Source organism: Ciconia boyciana, chromosome 2, assembly GCF_034638445.1.
Source record: "Ciconia boyciana chromosome 2, ASM3463844v1, whole genome shotgun sequence".
Classification (NCBI taxonomy): Eukaryota; Metazoa; Chordata; class Aves; order Ciconiiformes; family Ciconiidae; genus Ciconia; species Ciconia boyciana.
The window spans coordinates 118,160,517-118,181,548 of record NC_132935.1 but is presented as its reverse complement, the minus strand read 5'-3'; the positions used below and the strand labels follow the sequence as shown (position 1 = coordinate 118,181,548).

The 21,032-nt window shown below is 40.7% G+C and overlaps 1 protein-coding gene across 2 annotated transcripts in view; it reads right to left on the bottom strand.

Annotated features, from left to right (window-relative positions):
- Nucleotides 1-12,356: 12,356 nt before the first annotated feature.
- Nucleotides 12,357-21,032, bottom strand: part of GLB1 (galactosidase beta 1) — a 46,955-nt gene continuing 38,279 nt past the window's right edge. For both annotated transcript variants that reach the window (XM_072853736.1, XM_072853737.1), the window contains 2 exons: nt 17,971-18,210; nt 12,357-13,862 (listed from right to left, as the gene is read on the bottom strand). In XM_072853736.1, coding sequence (XP_072709837.1) covers nt 13,602-13,862; nt 17,971-18,210 — 501 coding nt within the window. In that variant the 3' untranslated portion in view covers nt 12,357-13,601. The remainder of the gene's footprint in view (nt 13,863-17,970; nt 18,211-21,032) is intronic.

Sequence of the window (21,032 nt, the reverse complement as noted above, 5' to 3'; positions counted from 1 at the left end):
TCCTACACTATTACTGCTTGCCACTGTCCCAGCACCAGCTCTGCACACCTGGTCTGAAGGAGAGTGCAATTCAACAGGCACTACAGTGCTGCTCTGTTACCAGGATGCTTCCAGTCTAAAACTGCCAGCAGGGATCTACGCTCACACATTGTCCTCCAGGAGCCCTTACTGGTTTCCAGTTTTATCCAACATCTCTCTCTTAACACAGCCAGAGACCAACCTCATCAACTCCCATCTCTTATGCAAATATCTCCATTTGACTTGATTTACAGTTAGAAATCAAGAGCCATTTAGTAATGTCAATCAAAATGATCATTTAAATGGTGCTTAAGGCACTGCCTGCAGAGCTCAACAGGACTTTGCTACTCCAGGCATGAAAGAAGCTTTTAAGTAGGAGACTGGAAATGAATAGTCAATATAACTGTGGTGAGATTTCTAGCATTTGCATAACTGATAAGACCATTCAAAGGTGATGTAGTACCGGTCCTATCTGCACAGTGTAACACAGCAATGATGTATGCAGGTGCCACGGGCAGCCATGGAGAAATCACTCCTAATGGAGCAGGCACTATCAATGACAAGACATCAAATTAGATGCTTCCAGAATTATTTTCTTCTTCTTCACAGTCATTCAGCAGCAACATCCATCAGAAAAATCAACAAAATCCCATCTTATGGGACAGTCATTGAGTCAAAGACACTTCTCACAGAAACGAGGCTCAAAAGTGGAAAAGCCCTTTGTCTGTTCCAGACCAGCAAAATCCAAGTCCTCTGCCAACTCCTTGATGGAGCACTGGAGGGGGACTCCAGGTAAGAGCCCTTTCTGGTAACCAAATCTGAAATGGCCCAGCCAGGAAAGTCCCCATCTGGATCCAGGTTCTGCGAGGACCACCACAGGTTAATGTGAAGGCTATCTGGAGGTAAGTGGATGAAGATGACCAGCTAATGCCATCTTCCAATAAAAGATGTTCTTCACTGGTGCAGATAACAGAGGGGGTTACCTATCTTAAAACACCAGAGAGCAAGGATTCCTGTTCGCAGGTGACCGAAAGAGAAAAAAATTCATCCTCTGTATAAATGCAGCCCAAATACATGATTGATCAGTGCATCACACTCCTTTAGTTTTTGTGGTGTTTGTTTTCTTTTATTTCAAGTCATCTTGGAACGGTTGATGTTTCTCCGGGTTTTGGTTTCTTCTTTCAGAATAACAGCATGCATTCAGCATATGTAGCTCAGTAACTGCACACTGCAAGCTTTTTATGACTTCAGGTGTTGCAAAATAAAAACTACTAACGCAGTAAGAATTTTTTAAAATTCCAAGATGATGTTTGTTTCTTTGCTTTTGCTTTTAACAACTATAGCAAGTAATCAAGAATCTGATAAGCAAGAATCTAATCTGTTTCCACAGATATGAAACCCTCATAAAAGGCACTCTTGGTGCCTCTAGCAACCTGTAAGACAACAAAGACGGAATGAAGATTGACGTTACCAGATCCACTCTTCTGCTCAAAAGAGGCCAGTGGCATTTGACCAGCATTTTCCGAGAAGCTCCAAGCAGCCGAGTTCAGGAAGAGACTTTTGTACCTGGGAAAGCGACTGGAACAACGGGTGGACATCCCTGCATGAAAGGCATATTTGTCTCTTTTGCACAGGGACTTTGCATTCCTTAAAATATCTCCACAGAATGGGCAGGTGGATTGAAGAGAGAGTCCCTCCCTGACTTTTAACCTGTTGCCATCACACACAAATAGAAAGAGCAGTACCAGCTAGTAGCAACACAAAAGTAGCTTAATCAAAGTGAAGAAAGACCACAACAGATCTCTGTACTTGCTCATAACTGGTAAACTGAAGTTTGACCACAAGTAAGACCATGACCGCAGACTGAGTGACTTGCCTTTTCTGCTACCAAAGCATGTGGGAAAGGTGTAAAAAGCACGCAGAGAAGAAAGAGAAGGATGGCTTCTCCTGTTGCTTATGACCTTGTTGCTCGTTCACAAGCACCAGGAGTGGAAAGAAAACAAGGCTGGTTGATTGCAAGAAACAACAACGTTGTCTGCAGGCCCTGCAGAGAAAGTGCTGAGAAGCTGCCAAACACAGGGCTGCCCTTGCTATCAAAATCTTGTTTACGCTTTCTAGAATAGTGAAACGCATAGGACGAGGTGTCACACAAAAACCTGCAGCACTACAGAGAAGGGGCTGAAGAGTTTACAAAAGGAAATAAAAAGGAAGTTTGGATTTAGGCTGGTTTCTCTTCAGTTCTGCTTCACCAACCCATCCTTGCGTAATGCAGGTCAGTACTCATTTCCTTTCCTCAGAAATATTAGGGAACCCCCAAAATCCCCCATAGGGAGGCTGGCTCCCCTTTGCTCCTGGCTTTTTGCATGAATGCGTACGCTGCAACCTCCTCTCCCACAGACACATGGAATTGAGAGCAAATCCATTCATTTCCTCACCAGCTCAAGCTCACATTCTCCACATGCAGCAGTCATGCAAGGAGGATGTCCGTCTGCGGACTACACTGGGAGAACATTTTGCGTTTGAAGAGGCAGTTTCATGAAAATCTGAACACTGGAGAGAACACATTTTTGGTGGCAGCTGCATTGGCTAGTGATCAACACCTTTCAACCCAACGCTATTGTCTGCATTTTGTTTCAGCTTCAGATTAAAACTATTTTAGAGTAAGCACAGCCTATTTTTCAACATTATTGAAATCAAATATTTAATTATTTCTGCTCTGAATTCTTATTAAAATTTTATTCTGATGGGGGAAATAATTTCAGAAGTCCTCATGTAACCAAAAATTGTAGAAAGAACTCGTGGATTTGTCTTAATACATTTTTTGTTAACAACTTCAATAGAATAAATGTACCACATTGCTCAATCAGTAGTGTATTCCACATGCCCATAGGAGTGTGCCAGAATTTAGAAAAAAGCTACCATTAGAAGCAAAATTTCAGTAAAGTGATGAATGTTACTGTAGAAGACTACCAGGCAGAAAAGGGATTTTTTGTTGTGTTTTTTTTTAAATCTACCTACTTAGTTCATGAGAATTTGCCTAGCAAATGAACTTTTATTGCTTCTATAGTGTAAAAAACTACAGTGTTTTATAGACTTTATCGAAATGGGACTATGTGAATAAAATGTAAATGATCAAACCTCAAATTAGCATTTATGAAAGGTCAACTCTTAAGTGATAATTATTTAACAATTTGTGTCAAGGACTGAAAAAGCAAGGTCAGCACTAGATATCCAAGATTCTGCAGAATTTTTCTTTGCCCTTTTTTTTGGGGGGGGGAGGGGGAGGGGCGGCGGCGCAGGGAGGGCAGGGTGTTGTGTTTTTTTTTTAATTCCAGGAATGGATTTGTACAGATGCAGGGCAACTACTAATTGTGTCATAAACAGAACAAAAAGCTCATCTTTTGTGTAAGGTAATTCACAATAAAAAACTCAATCATAATACAATAGGACTAAATGTGGCCTGGATTTTCAGGAGGGCACATGCCCAATTCATGAACTGTCATGCCAACATAAACCACTGGGTATGTATAGGCTTCCACGTTCCCGGAAAAATGTAAAAAGAGCTCTAGAAATATCAACTACTTGTACAGAAATAGCTGTAGGAAAGCTGATACTCCCAAACAATGGAGCAAATAGGTAGCTAGTATGAGTGTTTATTTTAGTGCCACCTCCTAACAAAATCTGCCGTGTTTTCTAGACCTGAAGCCAGAAGATCCCACAAAGTTACTGCTTTGACAAAAGCAAAACAAAACACAGTAAAAATAAATAAATAAATAAATAAATAAATAAGCATGCTCCTTCACAGCAAAAGCCACGTCTGCCTGGCCAGTGAATGGCACAAGCTAGATGTGTCTACTCCAGCAAGATCAGCGGCTGAGGACCAGGTACATGAGACCTCATACAGACCCACCAGCCAGACGTGCCCTTTGAATGGAAGGGCGCTTCTCCTTTGGGACAGCAAATGCAGAGAGTCCCACACAGACAGACCGCAGTGCACGGGGGTAGAACACAACTGGCCCCGGTCATGTTCACGTGGACAATGCTTACGCTTAGGAAAAAACCCACATTTTGTTACCTGCAGCTTACTAGATGGCTTCCGTTGTCTGCACTGGCTTCCTTATTGTATCGAGCCGCAGACTTAAACCAGGCAGAAGTAGCCCAAGCATGTCCATCATTACCTATCAACCAGAGTTGATATGCCCAATAGAGACTGTAGCACCCTTATCCTTTACTTCTCCCTGAAAACAAACAAAAAAACCCCCAACAACAACAAAAAAGCACTGTTTTTAAGGTGCTGTTTTCAGCCTTGCCAGGGACCTTGGTCAATTCAAGTCTTGCATCTGCTACATGGAAATCAAGACTCTGCCCTCCTTGTAAAGCAAGGCATTTTGCAGATGAAAAGTACTTTTTTTAGTACTTACTAAAAAAAGTAAAGTAAAAAAAGTAAGTACTTACTAAAAAGTACTTACCAAAAAACCCCTAAGTATTTATTATTATAGAAACAAAAACCTGTGTATTCATGGCTAGATTTCTTGCCTTGTCTCAAGACATCAAGAACCATGCATACTCTTTTACTCACAGCCCAAAAAGTTCACCTCCTTCCATAGAAGATTAAAACAACTTCATAATGCATTATTCTAAAAAAAGCCTTTGGTTTTGAGCAATTTCTTCCTAACATTTCTCAGTCAAGGGGTGATTGTTGTCCTGAATCATGAAGGTTTGCAGACAAAACCCCTACCCTTTTAGACTTGCTTGCCTGATTTACTTCACATTTTGACATTTGTAATCAGCAGGGGGTTTCACCAATTTGCATGAACACGCTAAAACAGGTAGCAGGAAAAAACTAAGTACTTCATAAGAACAGGAACATTCTTTCCAAGTCAAACCAGCATCAACATTTTCGCATCAAGAGGCATACAGTCTGACGATAAGTGAGTAAGCCCCAAAATCAAAGTACACTGTGGAGCACAGACCAAGGTTGTTAAGAGAGAGGTGATGCTTTTAAATAATCTCAATTGCTGTACACCAGTTTGCATTGCAGAGTGTGAGCTTTAGAGTTCAGGAGAGTTTTTTGCAAACTGGGTCATGGTGAGCGAGCAATTGAATCAGCAGTCAAAGCTGAGTCTCTTCTACTGAAAAGACTTCAAAAGCACTGAAATTCCAGCTCAACTTAGTAAGAAAAGAAGACTTCACCCTGAAAGTTTCAGGTGCTGAAACTCAGAAAGAGATGATCAGATATGCTCACCTTCGAAAGAGGATACAGGGCTAGACGGACCTTAGTCAAACTCAGTACCATTTTCTCATATGAAAAAATACACTTTTATTAAATGAGAAAAAGAAAACAAAGAGAACAAATAATACGAGCTGAGCTCCGTGTATTTTTTAATCCCTCAGCCTCTGAGACAAAAGCATTCTCGTGTGCTGCACCAATAGGGCAGACCCTTGACAACCTCATTACACAGAGAGAGAAGAAACGGTGGGAATTCCTGAATGTTCTTTCACCCACCTTGCAGGACAAGTACAACAGCGTGATTGTATTTCTGAAGAAGGTACTTGCTCACTAGAAACCATAGTGAAACCAAACCACGCATCATCTAGCCTTATTATTTTGTGAACAACTGAAAATATGTGATGCATATCAAGGACTGTCAGAAAAAGCATGGTTTCTACCTTGAATTACAAGGATAAAGTGGAAGACAAGATGGTGATAAGCAGTTGGGGGGCAAGTACTAGCAGAGCTACGGGTATTCACAACCTTGCGGTTAGGTGGATTTTTGTAAGGATTTGGATATATTTTCCCCACCCTGCACATCCAGCCAGGGGAGCTAAATCTTCACCCCAGTTCACCTCCTTTCCTTCATGTAAAATTTTCTACTTGTAGCTATGAAAATCTGGAAACTACAAAGCTCAGCATCATTCACCTTTGACAGTTCAGTGAGATGCAAGGCCACAGCCTGTAGCTGGTTGGTGGTGGCTGGAGTTACCAATATGGATATGATTTTATTTCCCCTCTCCGCTGCTAACCTGCTTGGGTTTGAAAAAAGAAAAAAAAAATTAAAAAAACCAACAAACAACCCACTATTTACTTGACACATTATTATACTTTCCCACCGTCTTCACAAAGCTTCTCATCCAGATCATGTTTTATAATACTGAATATTCTTGTTTGCTTGTATCTCCATAGTGCTTAAACATCCCGTTTCAGCACTGTTCCTGTAGGTACAGTACAAAGGAGAAACAAACTTCATCCAAGTCAAGTATGCTACTACTGTAATCTCATTTCAGTATCTTTGCACAGACTGTGTTTTTCAGAATTTAAAAAAAAAAAAAAAAAGCAGCCTTTTGGGCGATTTCAGCACAGCTAGCTTCTACTCTTGCATCTGAATTACTGGCACCTTCTGTCCAAGTTCCCTTTATTTCCTAGGATGGGTGATCAAGCTTAATTTTGGGGTGGTGGTGAGGTGTGTTGTGTCCCTTTTTTTCCAATAAAAGACATTAAGTGGACTCCAAAATTTGGCTAATACTAAAACACCAACTGTCTTGGCGTCAGACAGTTAAAATTAGAAAGGATCTGTAGAAGCTCTAGGTTTCCAACACCTCTGAAGCCTTTGATTCAAAGCAAACAGACCTGAGAGGTTAGACTTAGAGCTGCTTCAGCAGATACCAACCAGCAGCAATTTTCTTCTATTTCGACATGAGCTAGGTGGACACAGTGCTTTAAGTAAAGTCACGTCTGCAGGTGTCTACATTTGGCTGTAATCAAAAGAGCCACATTGTTTAAATTCAGCTTTTGAAGTAGATACTGCTCTGGATCAAAGGACCAAAAGAGCGACATAGGAATGCACTGTAGCAGAAGTCACTGCTTCAACAAAATTTTGCAGGAAATCATGCTAACCCCTCACGAGTTCAGTACTGGGTTCTCAGGTTGTACAGCACACCGGATCTACCTATTCATGATTAGTGCAAACCACATCCTAAAACGGTGGAAAAAAAAAGTGAGAAAGCTTGAAAGGAGGTATGTAGAGTGTGTGCAGGATCCAGGCCCATATCTCAGAGCCTAAAGTCTTCTGGGAAGCCTTGCTGGTATAGCAGAGTATTTCAACATCCAGAAGTAAAACTTAACATGGAGGAGGCAAGAAAGGAGTGCAAATTTTCCTTCTGTGCAGCTTCTTTCTTATCGCATATGTGCCTGCTGTGAAAACAGCAACTAACATTTTCAGTAAACAGGAGAAATGTTACAGTCTAAAGCTCAGCAACAGACGGGGCATAAGGAAGGTTAAGGGTAAGCTATCAGTTTCTTTTCCTCCTTCTCCTCAACAATTCTACCTATGCTTCAGAAGGCCCCTTCACCCATAGTGCAGGAACACATCCAGAACCTGCAGCCACCACACACAGCCATTCACCTCCTCCCAAGGCAAGTGATTTGGAGAGTGCTATTGCAGAAGTCCACAACCAGGGGAGACTTCTGGCTAAATTTAGACTAGAGATCCATAAAGAGAGTTCGTTCTGTGCACCCGACCCAGATTTGTGGGACTTGTGAAAAGGAACCTCTGAATGGGATTTGGAAGAAAGGAGAAAGGTATAAGCAAGCTGGAAGCAAAGGCATCTTCATCCAGCTTGCAAACTAATGATGGATAGGTGGAAGGGGTGGAGATCAACTCCACTTCAGACAACCAAAGACACGTTGAAGTAAACTTTTTTAGTTTCTCAACACATAAGACTTCCCTAGTACGAGAGGAAGAACCAGCAAGACTTCAGGAAGAATAAAACAGGAAACAGAAGAATAACTTCTTAGCTATAGCATTAGAGGGATGACCCACAATTGCTAGGCATTTCCCCACACTGGGCTCAGATCTTTGCTCTGGCCCACAACCACAGACAACACTGAAAATGCTCAGTTATTAGTACAGAAGCACCAAGTTTAAAAAAAAAAATAGTGTATGCACTTACATGGACTAAAGAAACTTAACAGAAAAATCCTTTCAAACTAGAGATACTGGTTGCATTTTCCTACTGGATTTGCACCAGTATTCAACAGATCCACACTACTTACAGGCCCTTTCTGTTGGAGTTTCGAACTCAATTCCCAGTTCCATTAGGGAGTCTTTTTTTCCCCTTGTCTACCAAAAAAAAAATTAAAAAGGCTAAATTACGGTCATGCAGCTGTAAGCACGATACCAAAGTGCAAGACAGCGATCTTATCGCAATGCTTGCACAGTCTGCTACGAACGCATGCTGGGGAGTTTCATGAGCAAGACTGTGCTGCCCATTACAACACTACAGAGCTATAAGTGGGACCTTCCCAAGACCCTGACTTTAGAGTCCTATCTGTACTTGGCTCCTGAGGGACAGGTCTATGTGCTAAAGTCCAAACCAGGAATTCTTAAATACGTTGCTGATTCCTTGGCCACAAAGACCATATATCCTACTGAAAGGGGATTGCATTAACAAGGGCCTGAAACTAGCACTAGTTCTGTGAAACCTCTTGTAGGTAACACACACCTTCAAGACTTCCCCCAAAGCTAGGAACTCTAGTTCACTAGTCCCATCTTTGATAACATAACAAGCAACAAAAAATACCTTCTGAAAAGGGATTTTTAAACATACATACTTTATTCAGCAAAAATATGACAAAGATCCCCGTGACATCTTTTCCAACATTTTTCCATTCAGCCCTTTACATCAAGTCTCAAGATCATCTCTTCCTGCCCAGTTTTGCCTTCTCGTTGAAGGAGACCATTAAAGCAAACCTCATTCTTCTGTAGCTTCCAGTTCCCTTTGTCACACAATCTTCCAGCCAGGACCTCGAGGCTGGCTACGAAGCTTTTAAGTCTTGGCCTGCCAGACAGCTTTCGTGCAACTCGTTTCTTTCAAAAAAAGCTGCTGCAGCACCTGGACCTGGTCATTCAGGACCTCATTACCCTTTCACATCCTTGCTGAGTCTTCTCTATGTTGCTCTGCACCTCTTAAAATTTCTGTAAATCCAGTCCATCAGGCAGGTAAGAAGATAACAGGGCACAAAACAGTTTCAGAGCACAAAGACATACTTCATGTTGGCTGTGGACAGTGAAACTGATAACTGACTGACAGCAATGAATACTTCAGTTAGCTGTTGACAAGTTTCCTAACAGTAAACACTAAAATAGCTTGCCAAGGGAAGTCCATCACAGGAAACTTTGAAAAACAGGTTAAACAGATACACTGGGAATACTTTAGATACAGATGACATGGGCTTAGGGTAGAGAGGCGTAGGGCTAGATCATCTCTTACAAACCTTTCATCGTGTATTATCTGTTAAAATGGTGTTTGCAGACTGGAAAAGATACATACAAGAAGAGATTAAAACAAAAACATGGGGACTGCACGTGAATCAGCAGTTCCTTCAGGAAGTTATGCTAGAGCATTTGCAAGCAAAAAAAGAAGACGGGTGATTGCAAAGCCATGTAACAGAAAAACATTCTCAAGTAGCTTTCTGCTGGTACAGAGACAACAATGCTCAGTTACTAACCAAGCTGCTGTCAGAGGCTCAGGTTAGGATCTGTCAGCACTGCAAGCTATTTGCTCAAACATGTATGGATTTCCAGGAAGAGCATCCTAGGAAAACTGTCAGAATATCCATTATACACGTATGGAGATGCTGCTGTTCCCAGTGATTTCAATATATCTGAAATGAGAATACAAGGGGACTGCAATAGTCTAGTCAGTCATCCAATTATATCGAAATGACCAAATCCATCCAAAGAGAGTAGATTTCTTCCCTTTGCAGTCCAAACTTAGTGTTTTGTTAACAGGTCGCTTTCTCAGCCTGGATAATTCAGTATCACCTCCTTCAGAGCACACTGTTAAACACAGGATTCTTCTGTAATTGCCATTTCTGAACGCCTGACACATTTGTCAGGTGGATAGTGTTTGCTGTCCAGTCAGGCGGATTATTTCTAGAGTTAGACTCATGTAAACATTCAAACTGTGCAAACAAATGAGTATTTCATCAGAAAACTGCAAAAGAAAACCACAGGTACTGTGGAGCCCCCAAAGAGATGGGAGATCAGGGAGACATGGAGAGCTGCCTGCACAGGAGAATTACAAAGGGCACAGAGAGTCTAAAGGGGTATGGATAAGGTTAAGCCTCAAGTGATTCAGCAACAGTGAAATTTTGGTTAACACTTTGGAAGATAATTATATTATGACTATAAAGGAAAGAGTAGTCTTGTACGTAGGTTAAGAAAGAGAATTCAACTATATACTGCACGCTATTCACCAGCTCACATTCACCTAGTTGCTCATTCATCCAGGTGATCACATTTAAAAGGCCTTCATTCATGTGTAGGCAGGATTACAGTCTAAGCTTACAAACCCCACTCCAGGGCTGGAAAAAAATATCTGTGCTAAGCTGAGCCCCTACAGCTACACTCTAGGGGCTGATTTCAAATGGCACTCCCCTACAGAATTGCAAAGATCACATCTACCTTCCAGATGGGACCAGTGTAAAATCTCCACTTCTCCTTACAGACTGATTCTGACCAAAGACCAGGTTTGCACTGGTCTGCTGAAAGCAGAGAACACTGTGCCCATTATTCAGCTGCTGTGCCAGCAAAGCACTTGCAAATTCCCGAGGACAGGCAGGAGGGAGAGTTTGAGGAGCCACAACTTCAGCATTAGGAACATTCCTTCTTGCCATGCCTTCAGGAGGCAGCTGGCTCCACCAGACAGACCATCCCACTGAGGTTCAGCATCTGGAACAGACCACACAGCTACATCACAGATACAAACCAAGGGCCCAACAATGTTTTCACATCACACCCTTCAAAACCAAACTGAAACGTGGTCAAGGTGAGCCAGTCAGAAGGTTTCATTCTGATTTCATTTCCACCCCTGGACATGGATGATAGAACCACATCTGAGGATAGGTCAAAATAACTGACCTGCTCGAGACTGCAAAGCAGCAAATGCCAAGCTGTCCCATTTTGTATCACATACTCAGCCCCAGGAGGACTGCATGCCAAGGCCAGGAAACCTAGGATAAGCCCCAGCCATGTAGTAGCAGCAGTGGTGTGGGCACGGCGATCCAGTATGAGGCATGGGCAGGGCAGAACACCCTCCTGCAGCACCTACAGACACATCCTTGGGTAAAGCAGCAGCAAGTGGCAACAGGTTCTTCTTGGTAGTGCTGTACTCTGAAGGCCCCTTGTCACAGAGACCTGCCTTCTGCATACTCAAATAAATACCGCACCGCTTGGCAACCTGTAGTGGTGTTTTCATGCAGGTAGACCAGGATTAGGAATCAGGGCCCCAGCTTTCAGTTCCTTTCTGTAGACAAGAGACCACTTCACTGAAAGCAGTAAATAGGCAGGTGTGTTAATGAAGCTCCCTAGAGAACTACTTGAAAAACTTTAAGCCTGTTTTTTTCATGTTGTTCTTGTTAGTCTTATATCTAACCAGATGCATGTTTGTAATCCTTGATGCAAAGCTTTTCTGCTTGTAATATTACAGGGAGTTACGGCAAAAAGTGAAGTCTCATGGATTACACTACATTTTCACAAGTACAATGTAAAATGAAATTAAGTTAGAATGAGAGCCAGGAGTTCCACTCCCCTCACAGCACTGACTGCCAGAAAAATAAAAATACTCCTGGCTGTTAAAGCACTGAAATGCTGTAGGAATAATACCTAAATAGTACTGTCATTCTGCACACTTCAAGCCACAAAACCCACAACCGGTACGAAACTAATTCTGTTCCATTCCTTACTTTCAAGGCCTGGCTCCAAGGTAATTAATACTTCATTATAAACTGCTTGCAGAGCATGTTCTGGGCTCTGCATAGGGATGTTGCCAAGAAAAAAAAAAAATCTGGGGTCAGGGCAGACCACTTTATTCCAAGAATGAAGTGTGTCAGGTACTGAACACACAGCCCCCCAGTCACTAGACTTTGCATTTGAGGTGAGAATTTAAGAGTAGAAGCTCTCTGGCTCAGGTTTGTTTGAAAGCCCATTAAACACATGTCAAGCAGACAGCAGAGATGTAGATACTCAAGGGAGTGGTGCTCCCTTTCACTCTCTCCTCAGGTGAGAGTAATAGTCCTCATCAGCTGAGAAGAAATAAGTTTTTGCATTGGTCATCTCAGAAAAGGGTGGCGCCTCCAGGGTCCACACAGCCCATTACAACTATGTGGTTTTGCTTTACTTTGCACACATCTTCATAACACAGAAAACAAATGAGACATCAACGAGAAGAACTCCTTGTCCATAGAGACTTCACAACCTCATTTCTCCCTTAATACTGTAACAGCTCATAACTCTTCCTCATCCCCTTTTTCCTTCCCAAACAAACACAGGAATGACTTCATCTTTAAAGAACCATTTTAATAATGTCAGACAAAAATCAAAAGGAAGAAACCACAGATTATGAAAATACTTGATTCCATCATCTTAATCTTTTGTTGTTTAAATCTCAGCAAGGAGTTTGCACAATTGAGATCAAGCCCGTAAGAATCAAAAAGAAGATTCAGTCTGTTGTAGAAAGTCAGCTTTACTGACAGAGATTGCGCATCTTTGCAAATATCAGGCACTTACAAAGATCATCAGTTTACTGGAACAAAATAGATGATGTGAATTAATGACTGAAAAAGTATTAAAATTCTTTAACATAAAGCCTTCCACTTCCAAGTGCTGGCCTATGCAAAACAGGTAGTCCAGACCCATTAGAGGAAAAAAAAAAGAAAAAAAAACCCAAGGAAAAAAAAAGAAAAAGGATCCATTAAAAGGAAAAATAGCTCATTTTAAGACTACATTCTGCAGGCAGGTTAATCAGAGGCTAATGATCCAACCAAACCAGCCTAAATTTTACGTATGTCCTTGTACTTATCTATTTACTTAAAGTCTTCAGAGATAGCAGAAGGGAAGCAGTAAATTGGCTTTCCAGGAGGGGACAGATGCAGACTATAAGGTCCCTCCACGTTACTACTGTTTGGACCAGCTTGCATTTGAGTGCTCTCTTCCACAGTTCTTCTCACTGCTCCCGTGAGAAACCAATTGAAATTTTTCCAAGGTCACTTGCACAGATGTGAAAAAAATGAGGTCTGCTCAACATTGGCAGCAAGCCCCTTCAGACTATTGATACTAACCAGATGATAAAATCAGCTGAAAGTGTTGAGTCTATTGGCAGCTCTGACCTACCAGTCCACATGAGTAAACAGCAAGCTAGCGGGACTGTGCACCTCTTTTGTAGGCTCCTCTCCGGTTGCAAAACATGGTAAAAAAAGAAAAGCGTAAGAAGGTTCCTGTAATGTAAGCAGCCTACAAGGACTACATTTTTACTAGACGGATGTGAATGTTATCTGTTACCCGTGAAATGAGTTCAATTTCACACTCCAAGGCAAATTCTAAAGCTACAGCTTTTATTTTTTAAGAGAATTTCAGTATTTAACTCTGACAGATATTTTTTTTTTTAAAAAAAGGTCTTTGAAGAATTTAAAAAGTTGCCTCAGCTAAACAACTTACTGATTAACACTGAGTCTTTAAAAAAGGGAAGTATGGTTTGAGGGAAAGGGAAGCAAAGTGGGGGAAGATAAGAAAACACTCAAATCGTTATAGATGGTTCAGCCGTATGTCTCTAACAAAGAGTTGGGGGGCATCATTTTCATACTGTGCAGTTGCATTGATATTAGGTTTGTCTACGAATTCTATCTCGCATGCCTGGGTGCTGCAAGGAGAATGCTCCAGCTCCAACACTGTTATGTTGTTTGGCACCGATGAAACAAGTATATTCCCTGGAACAAAAAGGGTCAACTGAGGACCACGGGCTGGCCAGTAGCGACCAAGATTAAAGCCATTGATCCAAATTTGCCCCTGTTAGGAGAGAAAGAAAAAATAATGACATTTTAATAATTTGACAGAGATCAAATGACGAAATAGCTTTAAGCATAACGCTCTTCACATAGTAACTGAATTTCCTCCATCCTTCAATGTGATAGAACACCAAGGATAGAAAATCTGTTCAAGAAAATGCTAATCACAATCAAAAGAATCTAAATTCCCTGATGAGTTAAAGCCATCATTAATATTTTAAAAGAAAGTGGTCAAATACTGCAGTAATTCCAAATACGACTATACTTAGGAAAACAGAATTGCAAGTTCCTGGCACTGAACCAAGTTTCAGACCAAAGAAAACCTGAAAACTGTATTTGCTTGAAGCTTATTGTTAAAAGGAGAAAGAATTCACAAAAGGAAAAAACAGATCCTAATTCTGTTGTGGCTGTTTGTACAAGTGTAAGACTACATTATCTTGGTAGTCCCTTCCTGTTGCATGATTTCATGAAAAAAAATACAGCTTGTCTAGAGACATGAAATTCAGATGTCTATTGCACTTGTAATAGCTTAGTCAACAAAAGAACTTGTGAACTCACACTGCAAGAGAGTACTGTATTTTGTTGTAGTTACCTACAACCATTAAAATCTTTGGGGGTCTGCTAGCATTCATTTAAGTTCAATTAAATTCTGGTAAACTTGACATACAAACTCTTTAAATTACTTTTAATAGTGGAGGTGGCCAGAACCGCTAGTTCAAAATACTGTTCTAATATTATAAACACCTTAAGTTCAAAAGATAAAACAAAATTGGGCATGAGGAAAAAGAAAAAAGTCAAAACAGTCATGTATACACCACAAAACAGACACACTGAAGTAGCATAAATGCAGATTTTTCCAAAAGTCTTTTAATCAGTGAGTTGCAGAATGTTCAGTAAAACTGTAAATGGACTCCTACCGAGTTGAGCTGAATCTTGTTCATTAAAAAACACATAAGGAGGGATATACAGCTGATTTGGAAAAATAATTTGCTTTTACTCCTCTTAAGTGTCTTTTTAGCATATGTCAGACAAGAGTTCAGTGGACAAGAAAAGGGATGGGAACAGATAACTGCATCTGTGTTTTCCCCCCTTGCTTTGGCCTTTGTTTTTCCTCTATATTCTGATTACCAAACTAACTCATGGCATTGATGTACACTGATAAAAATAATAAAATGGTCTGAATCAGTGGAAAGTAAGGACTTTTACTGCACTCTTGGCAATTTCTAAAATTGTCTGGGGTAGCTGAAATCAGAATAATATTTTTAAAGGATTTACAGAAGCACAATTGTATTACAGGGAGTAATTCTGTTCAAGCTGTTTTGGAGGTATTTTTCCTGTGTTTTAATTTTTCAAGCATTTATGAAAACAAATTTTATGAAACTCGCAAGAGAAGTTTTATAAGGAGTTGGTACATTTGCAAATGCAGGTGAGTTATTTCAGCTCTGTATTCACTTCCGTGGTATAAGATCCTATCTTGCACAGTTCTGCCAAAGTGTTAATAAACTTTGACCTCAAACTTTTTATTTTTTCTTTTTTTTTAGGTTTTTTTTTTTTTACAAATCAAGTTTATCTTGCTTTGTGGCTTGTTTTTGCTGTATTAAAAGGCAAGAGAGTAACTATTTATTCAAGCTCACTACTCTAGTTCTTAGTAGTTAGAAGAAAGCATGGCATTAATGCAACCTCCACACACACAAGATGAATTAGTGAGTGTACCCACCAGACAGTAGCCTACTTACTACAGAGTGACTGTAACCCTGGGGGAAGTAGGAGTTTACTGTAGAACGCTAATGCAGTTGATTCCTAACCAGGAGGTATGATCAGGCAGGTCTCTGTTTCTGATCTTAATCAGTCACTGGTTGTAACTCATTTTTCCAGTAAAGCTATTAACTTAATTTCTCAGTTCCAAACTGTCCTTATTAACACTGCAGTTTCTAAAGACTGCACACTCAGGAATTTGTATGCCCTAAACCAGCAAATCATGACACTATACACACTACCAATAAATATGCCCTAGAAAAAATAAAAGAGGGGGGATCTCTATCTTCTGTTAAAAGTTTTCCTTTAGCAGGGTCAGCAACTACAACCCATGAATCTGCAGAAATCAAGAAGAGTCCTGACTCCAAGTTCTCTTTTCTGTTGAAGAAAAAAAGAGGTCCCATAAATCTAACCATACATTCAGGGGCATGTACGCTTAAGGGCATTGTGCTTCCTCAGGTGAGGGTGGAGGAAGTTTTATTAAGTGAAGGGTTTAAAAATCCACTGAAGGCAAGCAAGCTACAATACAGTTCATGACTGTGAACGCTGCACCCTTCTTCCAGACTGTCCAGCATGCAATATTCCTTGTCTTAATATGTAAAGGTAGGATCATCATCAGAACTATATGTTTTCTTGGTAAGTGTTGTTTCCATGGTTTTCCAACTACTCAAACAGGTGGGTTTTAACACCTATTAGAAGTCCCTCTCCACACCCTGGCATCAGCAATTTATGCAGTGCCACTCAAGGAATTAAGGCCCAGATCCAGTGGAACCTGAGTGGAATTTAAACCCTTATAGCCCTCTGCCTAAAAGGCATTTGCTCATCGGTAAAGTTATCCAGAAGTCTCAGTTTCCACACCCAGTATCACCTCAATCTTATTACTCCTGGGTATTTTATTTAAAACTCTGGTCCAATCCATATAAAGCTTGAAGGATCAATTCAGTAGCCCTACTTAGTTTGTCTGGGATCTCTTCACCTTGACTGCTTTAGAGGGTATACAAACTATGTAAAACAGAGGTTTCTATGTTCAATAGATCAGAGGAAAAGATTCCCACCAATACATGAGAATTCCTCGACTCATTTGCCATTTCAAAGATGAGTTTGCCAACAGGCAGGTATGGTCATCTTGCTTCCTGAAGATGATTTATGATTCATGGGGTCACAGAATTTACAGCAAAAGTCTCAGATTCCAGTTCCTGTGCAAAGAGCTATTTTTAGATTTTATTCAGTGATTGCGTAAGATAGTCCCTGTTCCTATATATCTGCATAAGTCGTACTTCCTCATCCAAGCTCAGTGCCAGCAACACTAAGTGCCTGCAATGAATCACAGCCTTCTGCATATTGGGAAGTGCTTTAACCACTACAATACTGTAGACAGATCACCAGCAACTCCTTCTCCTACTCTATTTTAATAGCAGTAACTTAATTGTTTCAGAAAGGAATAATTTTGCTACTTAACACTATCACAGGCACTTCCCTGCAGCTTAGACTTAAATGCTTAGGCCTCCAAGAGGACTGGCACTCCAGTGCACTCATTCTGCTCTCTGTGCCTCCCACCAGCTAGTTGAGCTGGTCCTTACCCATCCTGCGTACTGGCTGTTTCAAACATTGCACTGTGCAAACACACTCTGCTGCTTTAGCTATGCTCCAGCCCTATGAGAAGTTCCCATTAACAGAGATCTGCCCACAAGCTTCTCATGGCAGTGCTCTCTGATCCGTTCAGTCCAGTTACGGGTAACCTCCAGAAGACAAGCAGTAACATCTTCCATACATTGGATCCATATCTATGGGCACAACACCAGCAGTTGTGTCCAACACTCTCTATGCTTTGTAACAGCATCCATAGTTCCTCACACAACACCACAAATATTAATTCTTAATTACTTAGTCAATCAATATAACCAGGAAAGTGCCCTGTAGCATCTTACTTCCTCCAGAATAAAAAATTGTTTTATCTCAAGGCATGTATTCACTCCATCCCTCCAAAAAGCTGTTTCTGCTCCACATCAAGACAAAAAAAAACCCAGCACAACTAAATGCCACATTTCTAAATAGCCTGACAGTTCATCTTTCTCACTGTTGAAAAATTAGGGTTGTTTTTTCTTCGTGATGCTCCACTTTCTAGACCAATACCATGTATCTTTTGAATAGGTTTCCCTTCTCTTCATGGTTTATCTCCAGATTTACTTAAAGCAAGGAACCCATTTCCTAGCATGTAAATATATGAGACACCTCACCACTACAACCAACTTCTACCCATCTTGGATGGTAGAAGAGAGGTGGACTTTGATTGTCCATAGAAGTTTCAGTAGCTTTCTGAGCGGGCTTCAAGTTTTTACAGCAAAAAGTTGTACCTTTGTCCAGCCAGGAAACTTGACGTAGGTGTCTTGAGGCAAGTCTGGAATCCCTCCAGGAACTGAAAGTCTACCAGTGTAAAAAGTAGGTGCTTTGTAACTCAGTGGATTGCCAACAGATCTCTTTGGTCGGTCAAGGTGGCCATTAATGTCATCGTTCACTGCTCCATCCACGTCTAGAGGATAGATTTCCCAATCAACAAGTATATCTTGATCAAGAGTTAAATTTGAAACTAGACCCTAGGAAGAGGAAAAAAAAAAAAAATACCAAAAAAGAACATAATTAGCTTCATGTTATTGAAGTTATTTGGCTGCAACTATAAATCAGTCAAGAATAAAAACTGAATCAAAGTACTTGCAACAGCTGCCAATCTGTGTATGAAAAAAACAAGCATCTGGTCTTCACCAAGTTATAAGCTTTGCTTAAGAATAAAGGGTTTCATTTACTCTCTGTGAAGATCTGTTCCTCTTCAAAGTTTTGATCTTTCACTGATGCCCAAGTTCTTTTTCAAACTTTTTTCCTGTAACTGAAAATTTCTGTTTTGCTTTAACATGAACACGATTCCAAAACCTGGGGCTTAATAAAAAGTGGAAAAAGCATTAAATAGCATAAGTTTGAGATATCATCAAGAGATTTGGTAACACTGAGTCACTAACCCAAGATGTTAACCTGCACAATAGCAGAGAAAGCAGTATTTACTTCCTACATATCTTCTACAGCTAACATACAGTATCACAAAAAATCAAGCCACAAGCTTTGTGACCCTGATTCAGTGAAATACTTTAAGCTTACAGTCAGCTTCAAGCCCACAGAGTCCTGTTTCATTTCTATGGAACCATGTGTGCAGCACACCAGGGTACTCACACAATGAATGCAAAAGCAAGGTAAGGTCATGATTTAAGAAGAGTGACAGGAACACTAAGTTACCCCTGCACATGTCCTAATTGTGTTACAATAATAATTTCTAAAATTGTGTTTCAGTGCAATGCAAGGGGTTGATTTTAAACCAGTACTGCTACATCCATATAATCGCTTGAATAGACCCTGCATAGAAGCTGTTTTTCAGTGCAACTTAAGTTCTGTTGCAAACACCACATGTCAAACAGGAACAAGCAAACCCACATTTTCTATGGCCTTGGAGGGCTGATACTATGTTGTGTGTCTGTTCTAATGTCTAATAAGCATTGCACTGACTCCGCAAGCCTCATCATCAGTACGAGACTAATTGGTTTTCTATTCCTTTACCTAGATGCCCACTTTAAAGAACAGGAACTTATTTTCTTATATCAAAATAAAATATCTGCAGAGTTAAGTGGCAAAACTTTTCTATACAACCTAGACTTTACTCTGTCTAGCAATCAACTGAAGTAATGCAACATAACCTTAGCCCAAACTTTCTAACCTGCCTCCCCAAGCCCATCATCTTGAGGTGCTACAAACAGTGTGATTTTTCAAATGAGATGAAGTGCCTACTAAGCATTCTTACTTTGGACTGCATAAGAATGCATATTCAACAGTCCAGATATGGATATAAATTTTCCAAGTAAAACAAAGATATAGGTAGCAGTGAGCATGTAAAAAAAAAAAGTAGAAAAAACAGAAACCACACTCTTCCTTCCTTTGTGTCCTTCAACAACAAGACTTAGATCAGCAGGATGTTTTAAAACCAAAACCCTTTTAAGATTCCTTCCCAAAAGCTAGATGCCTAGTTTCAATTCAAGCTCAAAAAAAAGTGATTTAAAAACCAGCCAAACAAAACCCAGAAAAACCTACCTTATGTGCTTAAAAATGTGAGGGTTCACAAGGTAGGAACCTCTTCCCCTAAAGTTATTTTTGAAAGCACAAAATATCTAAAACCCAAGGTATAATTATTCCCAGTTTTCAAAATCAACACAAAGAACACCGTGAGGGAAGGATTCTATGGGAAGAAGCAATGCAGATTTTCCAAAGTTACCCGAGAAAGGCTGCCTCTTCTACACAGAAGCATCCTTCTTTTAGAGGATTATTCTCACAATGTACATGTCTACTAAACTTGCTTCACTCTTAAATCTTCAAAAGGTTGAAACTCTGGTATAAGTGTAAATTTCAGCTCACCCAGCAGCAACACTGAGCACCTCCCTAATCCAACCTCTAACCGTCTATTCTGTTACCTTAATTTAGCATTAAGCACGTAGGTGCCTTATCATGTGGCTTGTTATTAAATCAATGCAACATTTCTGCTGCCTCTACATGAAGGCAAAACATTGGGGAACTAGCTGCCCTCTCTTGGCACTCAGATAAAAGCAAGGTACTTTGAAGAGACAGTATAAACAGAGTTGGCACTCCTGCTGCCCACTGAATTTATGCCACAAGCACAGAAAACCCTCAGTTGCTGATACTTTTAATTCAGAGGCTTTCCTACATCCTAAAAGTTCCCACATACATTTAGTTTTGCTCCGATTAGGATTTAAATAACTGAATGCCTTCCAAAGCATAAAATGGGTGAAACTGCTTTTTGATATGGTGAAAGCCTGTAAGCTACCAGCTTTGCAATGCTGAGTTATATTGCTTTGCCTTGACTAGAGCCTTAGCATAATTGGAAATACACCTAAAAATCCTCATCACAACACACTTAAGAATAAGATAACTGGTCAATTAGCCTCCTTTAAACCAAGCCTCAGCTTCAATTCTTCCATGCTGCTTAATCATTATCAATATATCCTTGTTTAACAGTGCAAACAGGCCCATCCTACTCATGGCAACACAACACAAGTGTGAGAAGGTTGTCCCCCTGAAGCCCATGGAGGTCCACGGTGGAGCAGATATCCACCCTGCAGCTTGTGGAGGACCCCACGCTGGAGCAGGTGGATGTGCCCTGAATGAAGCTGCAGCCTGTGGAGAGCCCAAGCTGGAGCAGGCTCCTGGCAGGAGCTGCAGCCAGTGGAGAGGAGCCCATGCAGGATCAGGTTTTCTGGCAGGAGCTGTGACCTTTCGGGGGACCCATGCTGGAACAGTCTGTTCCTGAAGGACTGCACCCCGTGGAAAGGACCCATGCTGGAGCAGTTCTTAAAGAACTGCAGCC